This window comes from Myiozetetes cayanensis, unplaced genomic scaffold (genome assembly GCF_022539395.1).
Source record: "Myiozetetes cayanensis isolate MyiCay16 unplaced genomic scaffold, myiCay2020 scf7, whole genome shotgun sequence".
Classification (NCBI taxonomy): Eukaryota; Metazoa; Chordata; class Aves; order Passeriformes; family Tyrannidae; genus Myiozetetes; species Myiozetetes cayanensis.
The window spans coordinates 19,823,942-19,844,479 of NW_026087964.1; the positions used below are offsets into that span (position 1 = coordinate 19,823,942).

Here is a 20,538-nt window from a genome sequence, read left to right on the forward strand (position 1 = left end):
CAATTACTGAAAGTAGATTAATATAGTCCTTGAATGTTATGCATACATCCATGTTTTGTTATAAGTAGTCAAATGTCTGTCCACCTTTTATTTATATTTATCTATTTATTAAAAGGCAAGTATCTTTTCTGAAACCCATGAGAAAGATGATGACACCCAGAATAATAACAAACTTCAGTGAAATCTGAGATGAGTGGAAATGTTCAATCTCTAATGCTTATTTATTGCAAAACCAATTGCAATATTACCATAGTGAGACAATATAAGTGAAATTAATTACTGAAAATTGAAACAGAAAAAAATTAGAAAATGCAAGTGTTAATTTAAGAAAGTAATTTAGGAACTTCAGAAATCTATGCATTCTTCTGTCCAAACAGACAGATGTACACATTTACACACATATAATGTTAATTTCATCCTGAAGTAATGATACTCTCAGGCTCATGGTGCGACTCTTGGGGATAGTCCTGTGCAGGGCTAAGGGCTGGACTTGATGATCCTTGTGGGTCCCTTCCAACTCAGCACATTCTGTGATTCTGTGATAATTGTATTACAACAGTGGCTAACAACGTCTTGCAGCTCTATAGCATGCGTGGTCTTGTACAGAATCTGCAAACCTGACAGTGCAAGATCCATCAGAATTACCATCTCTCATGGGTAAAACAATCTCCAACTATCATGATTCCCCTATGACACTACCCTTCCACAAGCTCCACTGAAAAGCAGAGGGAAATCCATAGGGCCACTCTAGATTTCATTTTCAATAAATACATCTAACATTAATAAATTAAGGTTCTCTGACATTTAAATTCTCACTGGAAAACCCTTAAAAGAAATTTATTATTTAGGGGTACAAATATTTGTTCTGCTACCATCTACTGTAATGAGAAACTTCAGAGACTTTTTCCTGATAAGCATGTAAGTCACACATCATGATAGGTATTTGTAATGCATGCTTCTGAGATCCATGGCTTTATTTTGTGGCCTCCAACAGTAGCTCTCCTCAGTTATTCTCAACATGTTATTTTGCCTCCTGTGGCAACAGTAATTTCTTTCTTCAGCAGGTTATTGACAAAAATGATGCCATGACAAATTGTGGAACTGCTTTTATCACTGTAAAAGGCATGCTTTGCCTTAAAATGAAGTGGTAAAAAGAGGAAGGGGTATCAGGAACTAGAGACAAAAACCACAGGTTGTTGGGCAAGAGTCTGCAAACCCTTTGCTCAACCACCTTCTTGGGTGTCTGCAGGTACCCAGTGCCGACACCAATCGACTGGAAATATGTGCATGAACCACCCAGCTTCTGTGAGGAGCATTTCCCGTAAACAGAGGGATAACGAGGGTGCAAAGCAGCATCTGAAAAGCTCAATCTCAGTTGTTTAATTCTGCAATCCCACACTTCAGTAGGTACTCACTTTGAGGAAGAATTAAACTTTCTAAAAAGAAAATAATAAATTTTGATGCCAGCTCAGTGACTAGACTCATTGAAGCTTAAAATGCCCCAGTATGAACATTATCAGTTTGGCCACAACAAATTGTCTAGCATACAGCTGGATAACTCTTGCATGATGGGTAAGCAGCTGGCTAAGGGATCGAGCACAAAGAGTTATAGTGAATATGGAGTAACATCAGGCTGGTGACCTGTCATTCATGGGGTTCAGCAGGGCTCCATCTTAGGCCCTGTGCTTTTCAGCATCTTCGTTAATGACCTGGATGCAGGACTCAGTACTATATGCTGATGACACTAAGTTACTTAGGAGGAATTGTTAACTCCCTTGAGGGCAGACAGGCCCTGCAGAGAGAATTCAACAAATAGAGAGATGGGCAATCACTAGCCATATGAAGGTTAACGAGAGCAAGTCCCCACTGGATTCTGCAGTGGGGACAGGGCAATCCTAGTTGTGTGTATAGAGTAGGGAGCAAGAGGCTGGAGAGCTGAAGAAAGGGACCTGGGGGTCCTAGTCAATGGCAAGTTGAATATGAGTCAGCAGTGCCCTGACAGCCAGGAGGGCCAACCATGTCCTGGAGGCATCAGGCAAAGCATCGCCAGCTGGTCAAGGGAGGTGATTGTCCTGCTTTGCTTTGCACTGGTGTGGCCTCACCTTGAATATTGTGTGCAGGTTTGGGCACTGCAACAAAAGGATATAAAGCTATGAGAGTGTCCAAACGAAGGCAATGAGGATGGTGAAGGGACTGGATGGGAAGCCGTATGAGGAGCAGCTGAGGTCATTTGGTTTGTTCAGCCTGGAGAAGAGGAGATGAAGGAAGACCTCACTGTGGTTGTCAACATCCTCAGGAGGCGAAGCGGAGGGGTAGATACTGACCAGTGACAGGACTCGAAGAAACTAGCATCAAGCTGAGTCAGGCAAGGTTTAGGATAGATATGAGTAAAAGGTTTTTCACCCAGAGAGTGGTTGAGCACTGGGGCAGGCTCCCCAGGAAAGTGATAACAGCATCAAGCCTGACAGAGTTCAAGAACAATGCTTGAACAACTGAGTTCAAGTCGGACAACGCTCTCAGGCACATGGTGTGATTCTTGGAGTGGTCCTGTGCAGCGTCAGGAGTTGGACTCGATGATCCTGATGGGTTCCTTCCAACTCAGCATATTCTGTGATTCTGTGATTCTATGAAATTTACCGCTTTTCCGCCTCAGCGCGGACGCGGGGGATGCCGCCCGCGCCTGAGGGAAGCGCTGCTCCACCCGCGCCCCGCGCTCCCGGCCGGCGCCCGCCTCGCCTCCCCCGCCGGGACAGCGCCGGGACAGCGCCGGGACACAGCAGGGACACCGCCGGGACACCGCCGCAGCCCCAGCCCCGCCGCAGCGCGACGGGGGCCGTGAGGGGCGATAAGGGCGGCCGGGGCCGCTCTCCCGGTGGGTCAGCGCAGCCTGGAGCTCGGGGGGGCTCGGCAGCGGCGCGGAGCGGACCAGCCCAGCCCCTCTGCTACAGGCGGGCGCCTCGGAGAGCCGGAGGCAGCGGGACGCAGAAACGCCAGCCCTCCCTCCTCCCCGCGGGCTGGCCGTCCCGGGCTGGCCCCCGCTCTGCCTCCTCCCCCCGCTGCTGCCGACGTGGCGGGGCGGGGAAGGGACAGAGAAGGGGGCGCGGCGGCCGGGGCACTGCTGAGCGGTAAGGAGCGCGGCGATTTCTACTTTTTCTGCCGCTTTTGACGCTGCCTGCGGGCTCCTCGCTACACAGCTCTACTCCGGAGAGGATTCCGAAAAGGGGGTGGAAAAAGGGAAGGGGGAGGCTGTGGCCACCGCGGTCTTGCGGGAGCGGCACCCGGCTGCTCTGCCCTTCCTGGGGCAGGGGGGCAGCGGGGCAGGGCGAGCAGGCGCCAGGGGGTTCGCCTGCGTTCGCCGTGCCCGCAGCGTCCCGCAGGACAGGAGAAGCGACAGCGGGCGTCGAGCGAGAGGGGAGCGCGGTGCCGCCGCCAGAAAAGTTATCCCTCAGGCACGGGGAAGGTGGTCTGTGCCCAAGGGCGCCCGGCGGCGGCTGGGATTTGCTTCCGAGGCGGGATGAAACTCCTCAGGCGGAGGGTCGGCAGGTGCCGCCACGGCCGGCCCCCTCAGGGAGGCCCATTCCGGATGGTCGGTGCGGGCCGGGCGCTCCTCCGCCGCCCTGTCCGCAGCTGGCCTTGGCATCTCCCTCACGAACTCTCTGTAGATTAATTCCCTTTGGGCGGAGTTGTCCGGGTTGATTTGGATCAGTATAGTCTCACGGATGAGAGGTTGAATGGCTCCTTACCCCGGGTGCAGCACATCTCCTGTGTTCTGACAGATCCAGTAATTTGCTATTAACGTGCCTTGCTCCTGTAAGGAAGGTTTAGCAGAAAACTGCAGGGACCGTGGCCTGAATGGTCCCCACAGATGACCCAGTCTTGCAAAAATTCATGTGTACACGTCTGTGGGATCCTTAAAAAAGTGCTCACTCAGAGCTGATCTCCGGGCGAAATGATGAAGTATGTGTGTACAGGTTTTGGTAGAGGATTTTCATATCTGACAATTCCATTGTCAGATGTTTACAAATAAAAAATGCAATATTTACAAATAAAAGAATTTTCTACCCATCACACAGTGGGTACTGTTAAAACATTGACAATACTTACCGATACTAAAACATTTTATAGTATTTGCTGTATTTGTCATGGAAAACTGCAAATACTAGTGTCAAATGCAAAGATTCTGGCTTGTAAATGCATGTTTTCTGATGATAATTAAGGTACATGTAAACTGGAGTAATATAAGTGGTACCAAGTGCTGTTTATTTATATTTCTTGTTCATTGATACCAAATGCTACTCTTGGAACTGTTCAAGCAACCAGTCTTCATTCAAGTGAGATAAACAGGCTGCTAAACCCACAGATATATACAATTCTATAGACTTCAATAAAATATACTCATTTAAATACATGCTTCTCAGGCAAATTTCTCCTAAATCCCAGTTATATTTTGCTTTTTTGCCTTTTTTCCCCCCTATTCTTCTGTCTCATAGAACTTCAGTTCTTCCTGTCAAGTACAAACCTTTGAGCCATATTTAATGAATATGAGAGGCAATGAAAAGGCAACATCTATGGGGAGAACTGTGTGAGTTTATTTTATGCCGTGCAACTCAGCACAGTCAGGAGCTTGCAAGCTCTCTGTCAAGGGTTGTCTTCTGAGTACCAGGTATATTATTGTTGCCAACAAGTAAGTGGTAGTAATCACTGTACAGCAGTCCTTTTGGACTCTGCTGATGCCACTCCTTGATCAACTGTAGAGCTTGCTCAATGGCCATATCTTTCCTTTGTGGATCCTGAGCCAGATGAGTGCACAGTGGTGCAAAATACCTGCAAAGTTACATTGGAAGGTAAGGAGTAAATAAGAGAAAACCAGTTCATAACTTTCCAAAAAAAAAAAAAAAACACCACATCAATAACTGTACTTCATACGAGCTTACCTTGGCTTCAAAACTGAAGTTTAATCACACAGGTGGAATTTCAGGAGCAGGTGAGAAGCGCTGCACTCCCCAAAGAGCAAACCTTAGAGATGAGTGATGCAGAAACGGTCTGCAATGAATGTCTATGAAATGGCTGCAGGAACCATGGCCTGTCATGTTCACAAATTATGCCCCTTCTCCAACACATAAATATCCCCAGTTTTAGTCACACTGTGTTACCCTCCTCACTGTCAGTCAGCAGGCTGTAGGAACCTGTGTATGTGGGGGTGATGAAATGGAGAGGAAGAGCTGCTTGGCTGTTCTTCAGTGGTCTTTCATGCACACTTAATAGTGAATGTAAAAGTTAACCATGTGAGAGCTCTTACAGTTAACTTCTTCAGACAAATGAAAATCCTTTCTCCCTCACTAAACTATATTTGGAAAGCAGTAGTGCTGCTTTTCATACTTGAGTGAGATCCTGCAAAGTGAATATAGAGTATTCAGAGTATTATCCTGGTACCAGTGCCAGCATGATGCATGTGCCACAGAGCTCCATGCTTTAGGAGGCCTAAATACTGTGTATTTTATAGTAATTCAAATGTTTATGGAACCTAAAAGACTTTTTTTTCTACATTCAGAATTGAAAATGTCTGAAGACATATCTGATGGCATCCCCTCTGAAGAAAAACCTGAAGCAGTGGAAATGCCCAGCAATGAGGTATTGCCTCATGAATCAGTACCACAGCTCATAGAAGCTGAGATCTTGCATGATTCTTCACAAGATGAACATGGACAGGCCACTCAGAGTGCCAGTAATAGACAGGAAGGAGACACAGTAATTAATGAAAACCCTTTGACTGAAAAACTAGTTGAAGGTCTGCCTTCCAGTGAAGAGGCAACTGAAGATATACCCACTGAGTGCATTGAAACCGTAAGCCTTGATACAGAACCTGAATCTGAGGAAACATTGCATGAACAAAGCAGTCAAGTAAGTAATACTTTCTCTTCTATAAAAGCCCTCCCCTCCTTGGATTATATGGGCAGAATTTTCTATCATGTACATGCTGTTTTTCACAAAAACCTAGGGAGTTATATGAAGAAAACCCACATAGGGATAAAATAAATTAAATTGCAACACCAAGCTTTTGAAAACTAGGAATAGTTTAATTTCTCTTTGCCAGTATGATATTAATTTGGTGTTTCATGTCTGGCTGCAATGAAACTTGCATTGTGTAGGCATTGTATGTTACTGGAGACTTTCTTGAGACAACAATTTCTTAAAATGATTTAAATATGGAATACTAATAATTGCTTAACACTACACATTACTGTAGAAGGTGTGCAGCCCCTCCTTTGGCTGAGTTTATTGAACTCAGTTGTTATTAGTTCCCTGTGCACATCTACTGAATTGCACATATGAGGTGGCTCATGAAGAGAAGCATCCAACTCTAGCTTCTGGTAGAACCTATGAAGGAGACAAGTTCCTGCCTCTCCCTAATAACTTAGTAAACTTGTATGGCTTTGTGCCTGAAGAAATAATAGGATTTTGTGCCTGAAGAAATAATAGGACATCTGTAAAGACATCTCTGGAGTTTCAAGTGCTTTCACGAATAGGCGATGTGAACTGCACCTTCCATTCTGCTTTCTTATACACAGAAGCTTGAACTCCACATAATATCCAATCTATTATCATTTATTAAATGCCAGACTTTGTTGCTGGTGGATTCTTTGTGCTTCCTCCTGCCTTTTGAGAGCAGGAATTTTAAACAGTGGAGTAACATTTTTTTGTCTTACAGGCCGCAGACTCCTCATCTAAAGCAAGTAGATGGGGAGCTTGGGGTACCTGGGGAAAGTCTCTCCTGTCATCAGCTTCTGCCACAGTAGGTAAGTGTTCAGTCAGTAAAGTGCATGGAAATAATTCATAGTTTTAAGGTGCCATTAGACACATTAGTGTTGCATCTTAAGGATTTGTAGATAGTTTTGTCCTGATATGATTGGGAAGCATGATTTTATTAAATAGGAAGATGGATCTTCCTAAACTGTCAAAGCACACAAATATTTCTTTGGGTCAAATTATGGACAAGGTGCTAGGCTCGCTTGTACAGTTAGTGAATAACTTCATTGTGGCTTCTTCACAGAAAGGATCCATTATCTGGTACAATTACTATCAGCCAAAGGCTTATGGTTTCTGAAGTCAAAGCACTGCAAACCAGATTCGTGCTCACGCATATTAGTGGTTTATACACCATGGCTTCTGCCTGAGCAATATGAATTCACTTCTCATAAATCATTCCAGCTGTCATTGCCACCAAGTGAAACTGTTAAGTCTGTCACACCAGAGACTAGAACAACGTATTGAAATCTGGACTCTAAACTCCCTCTCTGTGTACTCTCATATCCGATAGGATGTCAGTACAAACTCCCATACGAAAAGCAAAGGACACAAATACGTAGTTACCAGTGGGAAATAATTTCTCACAAAACGGAAATGTTTTGTGACAAAAAAGCTGTTAGCTAGTCAATTCTCATAATGGATCCACAAAATACCTTTAAAAGATGAATCTAGGAATGAAAATTGCTAGTTAATAAAAGTAACAGGTTTAACAGAGATACTGGTTTTATGATCCCATATAAGACTAAATAATTCTCCTTATCTCCTCTGTTCCTTGGACAGTAAATTATTTCTGTCTATTTCTCAGAGGAGGGAAGTTTCCTTGTCCTTTCTTTTTTTTCAGTAACATCCACAGTCAGGAGTACATAACTACATTTTCTTTCACAGTCCAACCAATTAACATTTCTAATGAAATTCAGACTGGGTTTCTAAGATGTGTTTAGATTTGTAGAAATGAACGTTGTTGCTGAAAGAAGCTGGCCTGCCCTGCCCCAGCAATGTATTTCTTCCTTCTTTTATGCTATCAGTAGCCCACATGTAGTGATGAGGGAACTGCTTTATGGGACTCATTTTGGAAAGTGGAACTGAAGTAAGAGCTAGATCTTCAGTTGGATGAGTTTGTAAATTCCCTAACTTGGCTTACCATTTGATCCCTGAGTGCTATTGAATGGGAAATGATGGGAACACACAGAGCAAGCCAATGGGAACAAGGGCAGCTTAACTATCTATGGAACTGCATAAGTGTTCTTATCTTGCATTTAACCTTAAAGTTTAGTGTTTGTCTTTCAGACTTGAAGAAGGGCCTGTGCCAAAAATGTTCCTTTTTTTTTTCCCCAGGCTATTAGGTATAATAAAGGGTACTACTTTCACAGACTTCCAAAAAGCTTTGTCTCTTACATTCTCAAAACATCATAAACAGCAGCATTCTGAAAAGAATCTGGCTTAGTGTAATAACTAACAGTTGATCAGTTGGAATTGTGATGCTACTGAATTTTGCAGTTAATTTTTATAGTTGCAGCAGTGGGTTTCTTGGAACAGAGCTCTTTCAGGCCATTCAGGTTTTGCCTGTGAAATAGGCATATTTACATTCTTCTTAGCTTTTGCAATAAATAGTATTCTATCAAATGGCCATTAGACAGCTGTTTGTGAGCAATAAGATAATTTGTTACCAAACAGTTGCTGTTGTTGTAGCTTTGCAGTGGCAATCTCACAATCTTCTGTCGCTGAGAGGTTTTAGGCTCATGGAGCAATCAGTTTAGTGCCTCCAAGTGCATGTATTTCCAGTGGGGCAGTATAGCCTTAGGTATTTTCTTGCCCGACTGACATGAGCTTGTGTGAAAATGATGAATGCCGTTGGAAAAAGTTTAGGAGACAAACAAGAATGTGTGTTGCATCCCTTCTTATTGTCTAATAAATAAACAAGACATATATTTTTACATCCGTTTGTTGCTTTTGTCTATAAAACCTGCTGACAGCATTGCATCTCTGTGGATTTCCATGAACTTTTTAGTGATGTGATCTCATTTTTATATAGGCCTTATGATGTTTGTTCATATACATGAAAAATCCATGGTTAATTGATACTGGCTTCTTAGCATATCATCTGACTGTCTCAACATCATAATTGTCTTCATAGAGTGTAAGTATGTGAACGAGTTTGTGTAGGCAAACTGACTTGATAAGGTCATGTGATGTCCCTTTTGAATAGGTATTTCGTCACCATGTTTGTATATTTTTAGAATTATTAATGTCTAAAAATTAACACAGTTGGAACAAGTCAGGTTGCCTTGGAAAAGGCGCATCCACATGCAGAAAATCAAAAAGAAAATTTACTTTAAATTTCACATTGGAGCAGCTGTGCTATGTCACACTGAAGACCCACCTACTATCTAGTTTCTGGCAGTGACCAAGAACAGCTAGGAAAGTGCCTAAAACCAGATATGTGTAAAGCAGCAGTTCTCCCTGTTTTCCCATTTCCTGGAATCTAAAGTGTAGACAGACTTCCTGACCCTGAGATCAGGGTAGGATTGAGTTCCCCTGTTACTGGCTAATAATTTTGAATCTAGCTTTGTGAATTCATTAAATAAAATAGACTTTGAATTAAGCAGAAATCAAATGTACTTTTTTCCATGTTCATTGAATCCAAGGTAACTTGGAAGACTGCATAGATAATCTTAGATTTGTTCCAGGAAATCAATGTACCGGGTAACAGTTTATACTCCTGATATAGAGCGCTTATTTCCTAGTTATTTTTTATGGAAACTCATGCTTGGTCCTGTGAAGTTCTTTTTTTCTCTCACTGCCATAGACAGGATGTGGGACTGTGTAGACCACATATCTGCTTCAGTATGATAATTCCTAGTGAGAGACAAAAAAAATTAAAGCTACTGGGAATTCCTATAAGCTTTCTTCTAATTGTTAAATATTGATTATTCCCCTTCGAGTTACTCCATTTAATATCTGAGAAGTTCAACTTATGCTTATCTCCTATTCTGCATCAGAAAATAGTTTTGCTATGATCCAGTCCATGGTAAGGTTGCTTATGCCTTCACTGTAGCAAGTGGTATAAGCAAAGCTGCTTTCTTGGAGTCAAGACTTAGCAGCAATGCCTTTGGTATGTGATTTTTCTGTTGCTCTGTCTTCATATTTGTACAATGCAGCTCCTTGTCCGCTGAAATATGACAAATACTTTCTATTCCATATATTTTTCTTCAAAATTGTACTTTGTAAAAATACCAGGAACAGTTTGAGGTGGACTAAATAACGTTTTAAAGGTTTAACTGAGTACATTCTGCTTTTAACAATAGTATCATAGAAGAGCCCAAATTGGAAGGGACTTTGAAAGATCTTCTAGTCCAGGGTTTTGTGGGAAAGGTTTTGTGCATCTAGATGAGATTATTAGCATACTGCCCAGTCACATCTTGAAAACCTCCAGCAGTCGGAACTCTGCCACATCCCCAGTGAGGTTGTTGCAGTGCATGATTGTTCTTACTGTAAACAAATTTTCTTACATTGCTACCTATTTAAGACTGAGTTGAAATGGTTGTTCCAAGGATCTCAGTTGCATTATCCTTCAAACCCTGATCTAGAACTCACAAACAAACACATTATCATTTTTACTGCTTGGTTGTCATTTGCTTAGCATAACTCAATTTAGTTCCTAATGATAAGGCAGTTTCCACATAATTTGAACCTCATCCCTCTTTAACTAACTCTGCACATACAGCCAGGAATTATTTTGGTGATAGCTATTCCAAAAAAAAGTTTGTTGTCTTTTAACTGATTTTAACATTATTTAGATCAAGGTCCCCACAACAAGGCAGTTGTGATACTCCTCTACACGACAGAATCTGTAATGCCTTTGGATTAGTAGCAGTCACTGCCTAAACCATGTCTGGGATCTGACGCTAGATGTCACACTAAACAAACTATTGAATCGGCTTCATCAATGACGTGAAGCGATTTCTTTTGTTTTTAAAAAGTACAAGAAATTTGAGGTCCCCCCTTGTGGAACCACAATGGAGCAGAGATACTGAAATAATTGCTGGAATGATGAGATGGGAGAAGTAGGTTCACTGTGATTTGAGGCACAACTTGTCATACTAATTATCACCATTTGAAGTCTCTTTCTTTTATATCGTATTTTTTAGTAAATCAGCAATTACAGCATCTGGTCTTTTAGTAACAAGGTTGATAAAACTCCCCTCTAACAGTAGGTGACCACTGCAGTTAAGCCATTTAATGGCTAGTAGCCACTGAATTATGCAGTCCCTCACCTGTCTTTTCCTTGCATTGTTTCCTCTTTCTCCCTGTGCCAGCACTCATGCTCCTCTGAGCTCCCTGTAATCCAGTTTAGGAAGCTAAACTGACACAAGAATAACTCTAGAGGAATGAAAAATCCATTTTCTCCCTCTTCAGTCCCTTCAACCTGAGATCAGGGTAAGGGCAAACAGAAGGGACAAGTATGGAACATCGGAAGGAGCAAAACCTCCCACACCTGCACCAAGATCCATTATGTTAGCTTAGCTGCAACAGCAAACTTTTTTATCCCCAGGGCTTATGTGAGGCAAAATACATTTTCAGTCTGTACTGGAAGCTTGTGACTTCCATTTTTAAAAGAACTTGTATGCTTGAAAGCTTACCTGATTGATTTTTCTTCCAACTAAGCTGTCTGCTAGCTTAATGAAAGTTACTACCTTCTCCTACAAGCCTTTGTCTTCCATATGCTCTGTTGTTTTGGGTGAGTTATGGCATTCATAAGGTGCTGAAGTTACAGTGCTCAGAAGCTACATTTCTAAGTAAAATCTGTTCTCTATCATACTGTGTGTATGTGCTTCACTCCATGTAAGTTTAAGGTGTTTTACCTTTAGGGCCATGGCTAAGACCAACATCTTTCAATATCTCTTACACAGCAAGTAGTAAAAAAAGTAACTCAGCTGTTTCATTCACGTGGTCTCTGAAATTCATAGTACAAAGCTGTTTAATGCATCTCTCTCATGCATTGTTTGCAATTAATGTTCTGCTATAATGATTATTTTGTTCTTGTGTATATTCCTCATCTAGTTCCTTAGCTATCAGAATGGCACATGAAAATATCAGACACCCATATGTATGCATCTCCCTGGTATGCTGAAAACTATTTTTTGTTACTCAGTATGACAGAATGAAGTGTCCCTTGAGATATCACTGTGTTCATGAGCTTGGACATTACTACATTTGGGTATTTGTAATAATCAGCATTGCGTAGTTTAAGTTGACATCTGTGTGGAATGGAAATGCAAATGCTTCAGGTAATGTGAAACTAAAGCATTCAAACATGGTGAATGTCTTTTCCATTCTCTATAGTTACTATTTCCCCTATGTGAAATAAAGTACAATATTAAAACAAACAAAAATAAAAGGCTGGGTGTTATGCTTGTAATTTATGTGATCATAAAAAGGATAGGTAATCTCTTCAGAAGACTTTTTTTTTATTGCATAAATTCAGGTGATTAAGGGGGAACTGCTTTGGGCCTGAAAGCACATGGTGGTCACTCAACTGTTTTGTAAATAACACCTTACAACTGCTGTAGCAGCAACCCCCTTTTTTACAGTTCTTCCTGTTTAAGAATTCAGAATGCAATAAACAGATGAGAGGAACTGTGGACATGGTTTTGGGGCTGGCAGTCCCATTTGCTGTCTTTATGTCTTTTGATATGGGCTTATAGTTTAGAAGAGATTGAGAACCAACAAATTGTTGTAACATCCTTTATGCCTATTGCTATTATTAAAACCTTTAACCATTGGAATAAGGAGATCTGAATCAAGTCTCATCTACTACCTTAATTGGAGTGATTCCTGATTTATAGACTAGATAACGTAGGTACTATCAGAATCTATCTGTGTTTTTGTTTTAACTACAAGGAAGAGAAATTTCTAAAGGCTTGAAGTGACTGGAATGCCAATAAAGTAGCCTGAAAGTTAGCACAATGGGGTCTGACTTCTTAGTGTACAAAACCCAAGCACAGATGGCTTTTCTGCATCTCTACACTTCATGTAGTGGAGTGATTCTCTTCGAGCCAGCTTCAGGTTCTTAGTTTCTCAGCTGGTGAAAGATGCTGATTTAAGGCCTCACCTTTAGCTTGAACAAAATGAAGCTTCACTCATGTTACTAGACTAAATTTTGATGAGCTGTTCATCAGAAGTGCCCCCATGATACAACACAGGTTATAAAGGCTGTCTGGTAGCCAGGAACAAAAATCTCAAACTCTTCCTCCCCATCTGCACCACTGATGTAGGGATTCCAGTTGCCTGGGAGTAGTACCAGATGGATGAGGGACAGAGATTCCTAAAGGGAGTCGTTTAAATTTCAAACATGCTAACTGACCTCCAGCGGTGTCTGTTGGCCTTTTTCAGCTCTGCAGGGAATACAAAGCTACTAAGCTGGGGGTGGAAGATAAGAGAGCCGGCAGTGAAGTGGGATATGACTAAAGCATTTGTGAGTGCTGTAATCTGGCCTTGGGCAGATTGGGCAAACCAAAAGGCAGGTCACATTGTTAGGCACTGCTTGCAAAACCTTCCTCTTAAAATGAAAGATCCCAGGTAGCAACAGGAACAATAATATGTTGTTAAGATTGCCAGCCAATAGAAAGGAATCGTGGAGGCACGAAATAAAAGGAAATAAAAGGAACCACACAGGAGAAAAAACGTGATTTCTTCCAAAAGCATGGGTTTAACAAAACCCATTGCATAGCTCTGCTGTTACAAAAGAGTAAATGGGGACTTCAGAGGTGTTCTAATTTTACAATATCAGCTCAGTTGCATTACCACACACAGTATAACAAAACCTTATCTCTAAAATATAGGCTTATCTCCCATGACCTCTTTTATTTCTGTATCTTTTGAAATTACAAATAATAATTTTCATTTCCAAAACAACATACACTTCTGCCACGTTTGTGCACATGTGTATCTAACTGTTGCTTCAGTTGTGGTCTTCTTATCTCATCTGGTTTTGCTGTTGTAGTCAAATATGTGTGTCATACAGCTTAGTTCTACAAAGCCACCCCTAGCTGACCTGGAATATTTTCTTAGCATTCTAGTGCATGTACATGACCCAAAAATGCTACCTTTTTTAAGTCTGTAAATATCAATACAGCAAATATGTTCCCTCTCTTCTTGGAAATATTAGCTTGTCTGCAAAACTATGAGAAACAATTGAAAGCTATTAAAAATAAAAATTAAAAATGTTTAGATACAGAAAAAAGAATGAGAAATTAATCTGAAAATCCATAGCTTTCACACAGAGTTGAAATTTTTGCTCGATGTTCATAGGGGCTTTTTATATAATTATAGGACCATAGTACTATGTTAGCAAGTCCAGTCAGTTAGGTCCTATTACATTACATTGGTTCCTATTACATTAGTACCTATGACATTAGTTTAAAAGCACAATTAATAGTCATTTAGTAAGACCTAGGAATGTGGGGATTAAATAAATTACTCCAGAATCTATTCATGCTAATATTTTCATGGAACCCATCAAAATCTGTGGGAGATTGGGATTAGACTAAGAAGTGTGCTGCTGTCCGGTATCTGCACTGGAACAGACTTTGCAAAAGGCAAGAAATTTTCCCAATAATGACTTAAATCACTGTGGTGCATAACCTGGCATGTCCTGTACAGTTGGAGGTACTACTGCATCTTGTAAACCATGAGATGAAATAGACAAAGGGCATATGTTTTCTCTAGACAGGTAAAAGCATTTACCTGCCCAGGCTCCCTGTTTCAGTGTAAAACATCAGGACCTCATGCAGCTTATGAAATTCCTTGTTTCTGCTGATCTGTTCCTTAGGGTATATCTGTTGCTTGTGTTTTCCTTCAGATACTCCAGTTTTCTTGTATGTGATCTTCCAGTAGTGCTGAAAGATCAGTAGTTTCACATATGTTTTCTGGAGTACATTTATTACTGAATTCACAGAGCACCTGATGTGCAAGCCATCTGGAAATCATAGAATCATAAATCTAAGCTTTCCTTTTTCCTACTCCATTTCAAATAGGTTTGCTGCATCTTTATTTTAATCAGATGTTCAAAAGCATACTTATATGACTACACACACACTTCTATGTATATGTTTATTTCGAACACTGCAGAGCACTGGCAAGTGATAGGCTCTTTTGTTGTAGTTAATATAACTCAGAAAAGGTGCTTTGGACTTTTCTAATAGAATGCATGCAGTTGTGTGAAAGTGTGGGCAACATTAACAAATCATTATGCTTAACTTTGTACCTCAGATGTCTAGATATTTGCCTGAGCATCTGTATTAATACCTTTTCTGCAATAATTTGTCTATTTACAGTTCAATTTAACCAAAGAAGTATGAAATTGTCATTAACACTTCTCATGAGTAGTTAGGCAGATACTTAAAGATACAGCTGGATTGTCCAGCTGCCAGAAGTGATCAGCTCTATGTGAGATGCAGTAACAATGTATTGTGCAAGAAAAAATCACATCCCATCACTGCAGGTATTTCATTTTATGTTGGAAAGAAGTCTTGCTTGTCCGGTTTGTTGTTTACTTATTGCACCTCAGCTGATATGCAGAAACTTCCAGCTAAAGAAGATGTACTAGCTGTATTGTTTGTAATGAGAGAAGCATATCATGGACATACTTGTGGACATATCCAGAAGCAAAATAGGCAAATAATTTTAGAGTAATCTTTTTTAAGGACAGCATTTTTCAACTATGCTTAGTGCAGATTAGGAAAATACTGCCTCCCCTTGCTGACTACCCATCAATCCTCCCTATGCTATAGCAAGATGTTACTAGTCCCTGTGATCTGCTAGTGTAAATAAACTCTGTGTAGAAAAGTAATCCTATTCTGTCAAAAATATTTGGATAAAAATGGTAAAAACATTTATTCTTTATATTAAACTAGACCATTTTAATAGAGGGCTCAGGAGTCACTGTATATGCATCAGGTAAAGGTGTCAAAATCTCTATAGGAGATCAGCTACCACAGGAACAAGAATTCTGTCTGTGTGAACTGACATTAGCAGACTTTACAGAGTATATTTAAATAGTAGTTTTGATGAGAGGTACTTTAGAATTTGACTTCAAATGAGCAACTGAGGAGCTAAATCCTAAAATAACTTTGAAGATTGGAGTCAGTATTCATAAAATACTTTCCTGACATAGGCCCTATGCAGAAGACTGAAGAACAAGTTCCTTACCCAGCCCTGCAGTCACACACAGTCCATTAATTTTGGGTTAATTGTTCTAGAATTCTGAAAACCAGATGAGGTCAAACCCTGTGGCTTTAGGAAGCTCATCAATTTCTGTTTAAACTGGTTGCAATAGAATATTTAGCATTTCGAAAAACAGGAACCAAACTAACATGTGCCACTGAAACAAGGTTGACTTTTCAGAACCAGAGTAATTTGTATTATATTTCAACTTTATCGTTTCTATTCAGTTATTATACTGAATACAGTAGAAGTGAATTATTAATCCAGAAAAAATTAGGCAATTGAGGTAAGTTTAATAGTTATTTTGACTGTCATAATTCATGGAGTATAAGAATAATATGCACTGCTAGTTATAAGTTTTCAGATCATATAATTTAAAATCTGCCTCTGCTGCAGGTCATGGAATAACTGCAGTAAAGGAAAAAGCAGGAACTACCCTAAGAATTCATAGTGCAAGTTCAGTATCTTCAGAAGCAGCAGAACCTCCTACAGCTGAAACACCAATTACACGTAAGTTCAAGTTCACTGAAATTGGACAAAACTCTTTGACACTGCCAATTAGTTCAATTTACAAAATTTTAAGATTTTGATCACAAAATCCAGCTTACTGTAATTTGTGTCTTGCAGAGTTGAAAGTATGCTTGTAACCTGCTTTTTTTCCTCTTGTTAGAAGCAGAAGATCCTCTGGAACAAAGCTCTTCTGAGAATATTCCTTCTTCTCCTTCATCTGGATCTCGTGGCATGCTGTCAGCTATCACTAATGCTGTACAGAACACAGTGAGTCATTTTAGCTGGCCTCTCTGCTCTAGTTATTTTTCATTATTTTGGTGTTCAACTTGACTGTAGGTCACATTTTTTAAGTTGTAGGTTTTGTAAAAACGGTTCTGTTTTAAGTCTGTTTAGAGTCTTTTCCATGACAAAATAGCTGTTAAATTCAACTATCAAATTAAAAAAAAAAAAAAAAGTGGAACATAAGTGAGTCAGTTACTGCTTTTTTTTACAGTTAAGTCCTTCCTGAGAAACTGATTTGTCATAATTTTTGAAGGCTGATAAAATAAGAAAATACTATATAAAGTCTATAAAGGCATAGAAGACTAACTCCCCAATGAGCATGTTTTACAAACAGGCAGTTCTTTTTTTAGTGTTTATCCAGTTCACTCTGAGTGCCTTATCATTCTAATATCAAAGATTTTAGGGCCAGAAGGATATTCCTTTAGATTATTCCTAGGACTTGCTATAGAACCTGGAGCTTGTGAGAGCTAGACACAAGTAAGTTTACTTGAGGATTGTATAAGTTCACAGATAAGAGAAATGTGCTTGTAGGCAGTCTGGCGATGCTACTATACCACAGGGATGAATGTGGTACAAAAAGAATCACTTAAGGTCTCAGTAAGTCGCCTGTAATGCCATTTGAGACTTTGGAAGGATTTTAGTTATACAAGGTTACATCAGCATTTGAGTATCTGACAGATGCATAATCCAGATTGAAAAAACCTTTAGCCAGTGAAATGTCTTCTTCAGTGCACATGAAAAATATGAAGACATAGGAAAAATGTATGTATTTAAAAAGACAGTCCCAGAGTCCTTGTCCCAGTTTAAATGAGACAAGGATCTTTTGCTGAGGATGGATTAGGAGGAAAAGACCCAAACTTCTCTTTCCAAGCAATTATAAATCCAAAATTAAGAGGCTTTGATTGAAGGAAAACAAATTGTGGAAAAGGGAAAATAACAGCCCTTTATTAAAGGTATGTGTGTATTAACAAGAACACCAAAAAAAACCAAAGTAAAATAACTAAGTAATACTCCTATACCCGCCAATAATCCCCTTCAAGAACAAAACCGATAAACCGGCAAAAGGAAAATAGTTCAATTTCTTGCACCCTTTGGTGCAGTTCCAACCACAGTCAGCAGGGGCCGCCGTCGGGTCACTGGAGATGCAAAATTTGTAATGTCCTGTACCATTCACCAGGTGACGCTGTTGGATCACTGAAGGAGTAGAACTTGTAATGTCCAGTGCCCGTCACCAGGCGGCGCTGTGAGATCCTTGGCTGCCGTCAGGTTGGGGGGAGGGGGGGGAAGAAAGGGAAGGAAAACAACAGCAATAAAGTAGAAAGTTCTCCCAATGGAAGAAAACTCACAAACTTCAGCTGATTAGGGTCCATTGTAAGCAGGGCCTGCAGCCAGCCACAACTGAGCCAAGAGCAGCAGCCAGAACTCCCCTCCGACAGGGAAAGAGACAAAGGAACCTGGCAGTGTCTGCCGCCCGCAGCCGGCTCTCCTCCCGGCAGAGAGAGAGAGACTCCCCTCTCCCCTCAGCCTCCACCCCCTTCCAGTCACACACCAGCCAACTCCCCTCTTCGTTGTCAAGGAAACAAATCTCGGCCATTAGTGGACTCGGGCCGATTCTTTTGTTCAACTAATGGCCCATATACAGAGCACACACACACGGCAGGGGGAAAGGAAAGAAAAATTCCTTGCTAAAAATCCGAACTATGACAGTCCTCACAGGTGTTAAAATTTTAAAAATCAGGTTAGGCAAGGTTCATGATGGACTTGGTTCAATACTATTTGTATCTAAAATACACTCCCTCAAACTAGATGCTACTGGGTGATATTAAAGTGATATTCATAAAACTGTAGAATGATTAAGGCTGGAAGGGACCTTAAAGATCATCTAATTCCAACCCTCTGCCATAGATAGCAACATCTTTCACTAGACCAAGTTCCTCAAAGTCTGATCAGCCTGGCCTTGAACACTTCCAGGGGTGACGCATCCAGAACTTCTACTGTTCCAGTGTCTCACCATGTTCGTAATGAAGAATTTCTTCCTGATACCCAATCTAAATCTACCCTTTTTCAATTTAAAGCCATTCTGTCCTGCCCTATCACTGCTTGCCCTTGAAAAAATTCCATCTCAAGCCTTCCTATAGGTCCTGTTTAGGTACTGTAAGGCTGTTAGAAGGTATCTTTGGAGCCTTTTCTTCTCCAGGCTGAACAGCCCCAGTTCTCTCAGTCTGTCTTAATAGGAGATGTGATCCAGCCCTTTTGTGATATTATTCATAATTTTTTTTTTATTGGCAACAGTTGTTACATTTCCTCCAGTATAAGTCTTCTAATTAACTAGAAATATCTGTGTAGCTCCTTTATTTTTTTTCCTTTTGGAAAATATATTCAGAACAAAGTAAATGTATCAGTCCTATTGTTAGTTAAAGTATAGAAAATTTAGGGACCTGAACATTCAAAGATGATGTTGACAAAAGCACTCCTCTTAACAGTTCATATTAGCATAAAGTGGTAAGAAAATAACCACATTGCATTATTTTATACAGGGGAAAAGTGTATTATCCGGAGGCTTAGATGCTTTGGAATTTATTGGGAAGACAACCATGAATGTCCTTGCAGAAAGTGATCCTGGATTTAAGAGAACCAAAACACTGATGGCGAGAACAGTGTCGCTATCTCAGGTTGGATTTATTCAAATACTGCTCAGTCAATGCAATTTCAGATTGTTTTTCTAGAAGTTCAGATGCCTCAGGGAGAGGCTTTATTTATTGCAGTAGATGTTGGCTAGGTTTATGGAAATAAATATTATGCTTTCTGTTTCCTCCACTTTATTTTTCTTCACAGAACCACAAAAGAAAACGTAAAGTCATCTTTTCTGCATAATCACATATGCAACAGGCTGATTTAAATAAAATAGTATAGGTGGTGATAAATCATTACACTCTGGAGACAAAATCAAATTGTTGGTGTTTTGATGACAGCTGTAGATAGATATCTTCCAGCATAAACATTACTATACTACTTTGCTTGGAACTGAGTAATACTGGAATATGGCATATGTTTCATTAGGAATTAATGCTATGAAAAATTGCATCTTAACATCCATCTAAACAAATGGTACCCTTACGCAATTGTGACTCATATATTTTAAAGTTCAGAGAAATTATAAAATCAGAAAAGAAGTGTAAGTGATGTCAGTACAAAGTTATTTCACCTCTCCAGACACTGAGAGGAGGGAGGCTGTAGAAATCAATAGACATTGCAAAGAACCTTTAATTTTACTGCATGTTTACTTCCTTGTGGAAGGGAGCAAGGTATTTCTTTTTAAGTATGAACAGACTGATGCTATTGTAGTAGGCCGAAAGCAATTAACTCTTGTCAAGGCCTACAAGGTTAAAACGAGCTTTTGAGAATGTCTTGTTAAACAACATGCATGAATTTGCACATAAAGTCTCAGGCAGAGTACAACATAAATCAGTTCTTATGGGTTGCACATGTAAGAATGGTGCTTCCTTTGCAGTGATGTGTTCATAAAACTTTGTGAGTTGTCTTTTGAAGGTGGAGACTTCAGGGGAAAAATCTACCATCATAACTCTTTTGTAACCAATGAATCACTGAAGAGAATATTGTAGACATTTTGAATGATGGAACAGAGTAAGTGGTGAGAGTTCACCTGTATTCAGAGGCTTGCACGTGACTTAAGATGCAGTTCAGATGTATTTA

At 40.4% G+C, this 20,538-nt stretch overlaps 1 protein-coding gene across 3 annotated transcripts in view; it reads left to right on the forward strand.

Moving 5' to 3' along the window:
* Window positions 1–3,086: 3,086 nt before the first annotated feature.
* FAM114A1 (family with sequence similarity 114 member A1) overlaps window positions 3,087–20,538 on the forward strand; it is a 35,128-nt gene continuing 17,676 nt past the window's right edge. For 2 of the 3 annotated variants that reach the window (XM_050338582.1, XM_050338583.1), the window contains exons 1-6: window positions 4,780–4,844; window positions 5,552–5,901; window positions 6,710–6,797; window positions 16,429–16,542; window positions 16,703–16,809; window positions 19,362–19,496. In XM_050338582.1, coding sequence (XP_050194539.1) covers window positions 5,560–5,901; window positions 6,710–6,797; window positions 16,429–16,542; window positions 16,703–16,809; window positions 19,362–19,496 — 786 coding nt within the window. In that variant the 5' untranslated portion in view covers window positions 4,780–4,844; window positions 5,552–5,559. Of the gene's footprint in view, window positions 3,126–4,779; window positions 4,845–5,551; window positions 5,902–6,709; window positions 6,798–16,428; window positions 16,543–16,702; window positions 16,810–19,361; window positions 19,497–20,538 lie in introns of those variants that run through there. The other variant, XM_050338584.1, reaches the window with a different exon arrangement.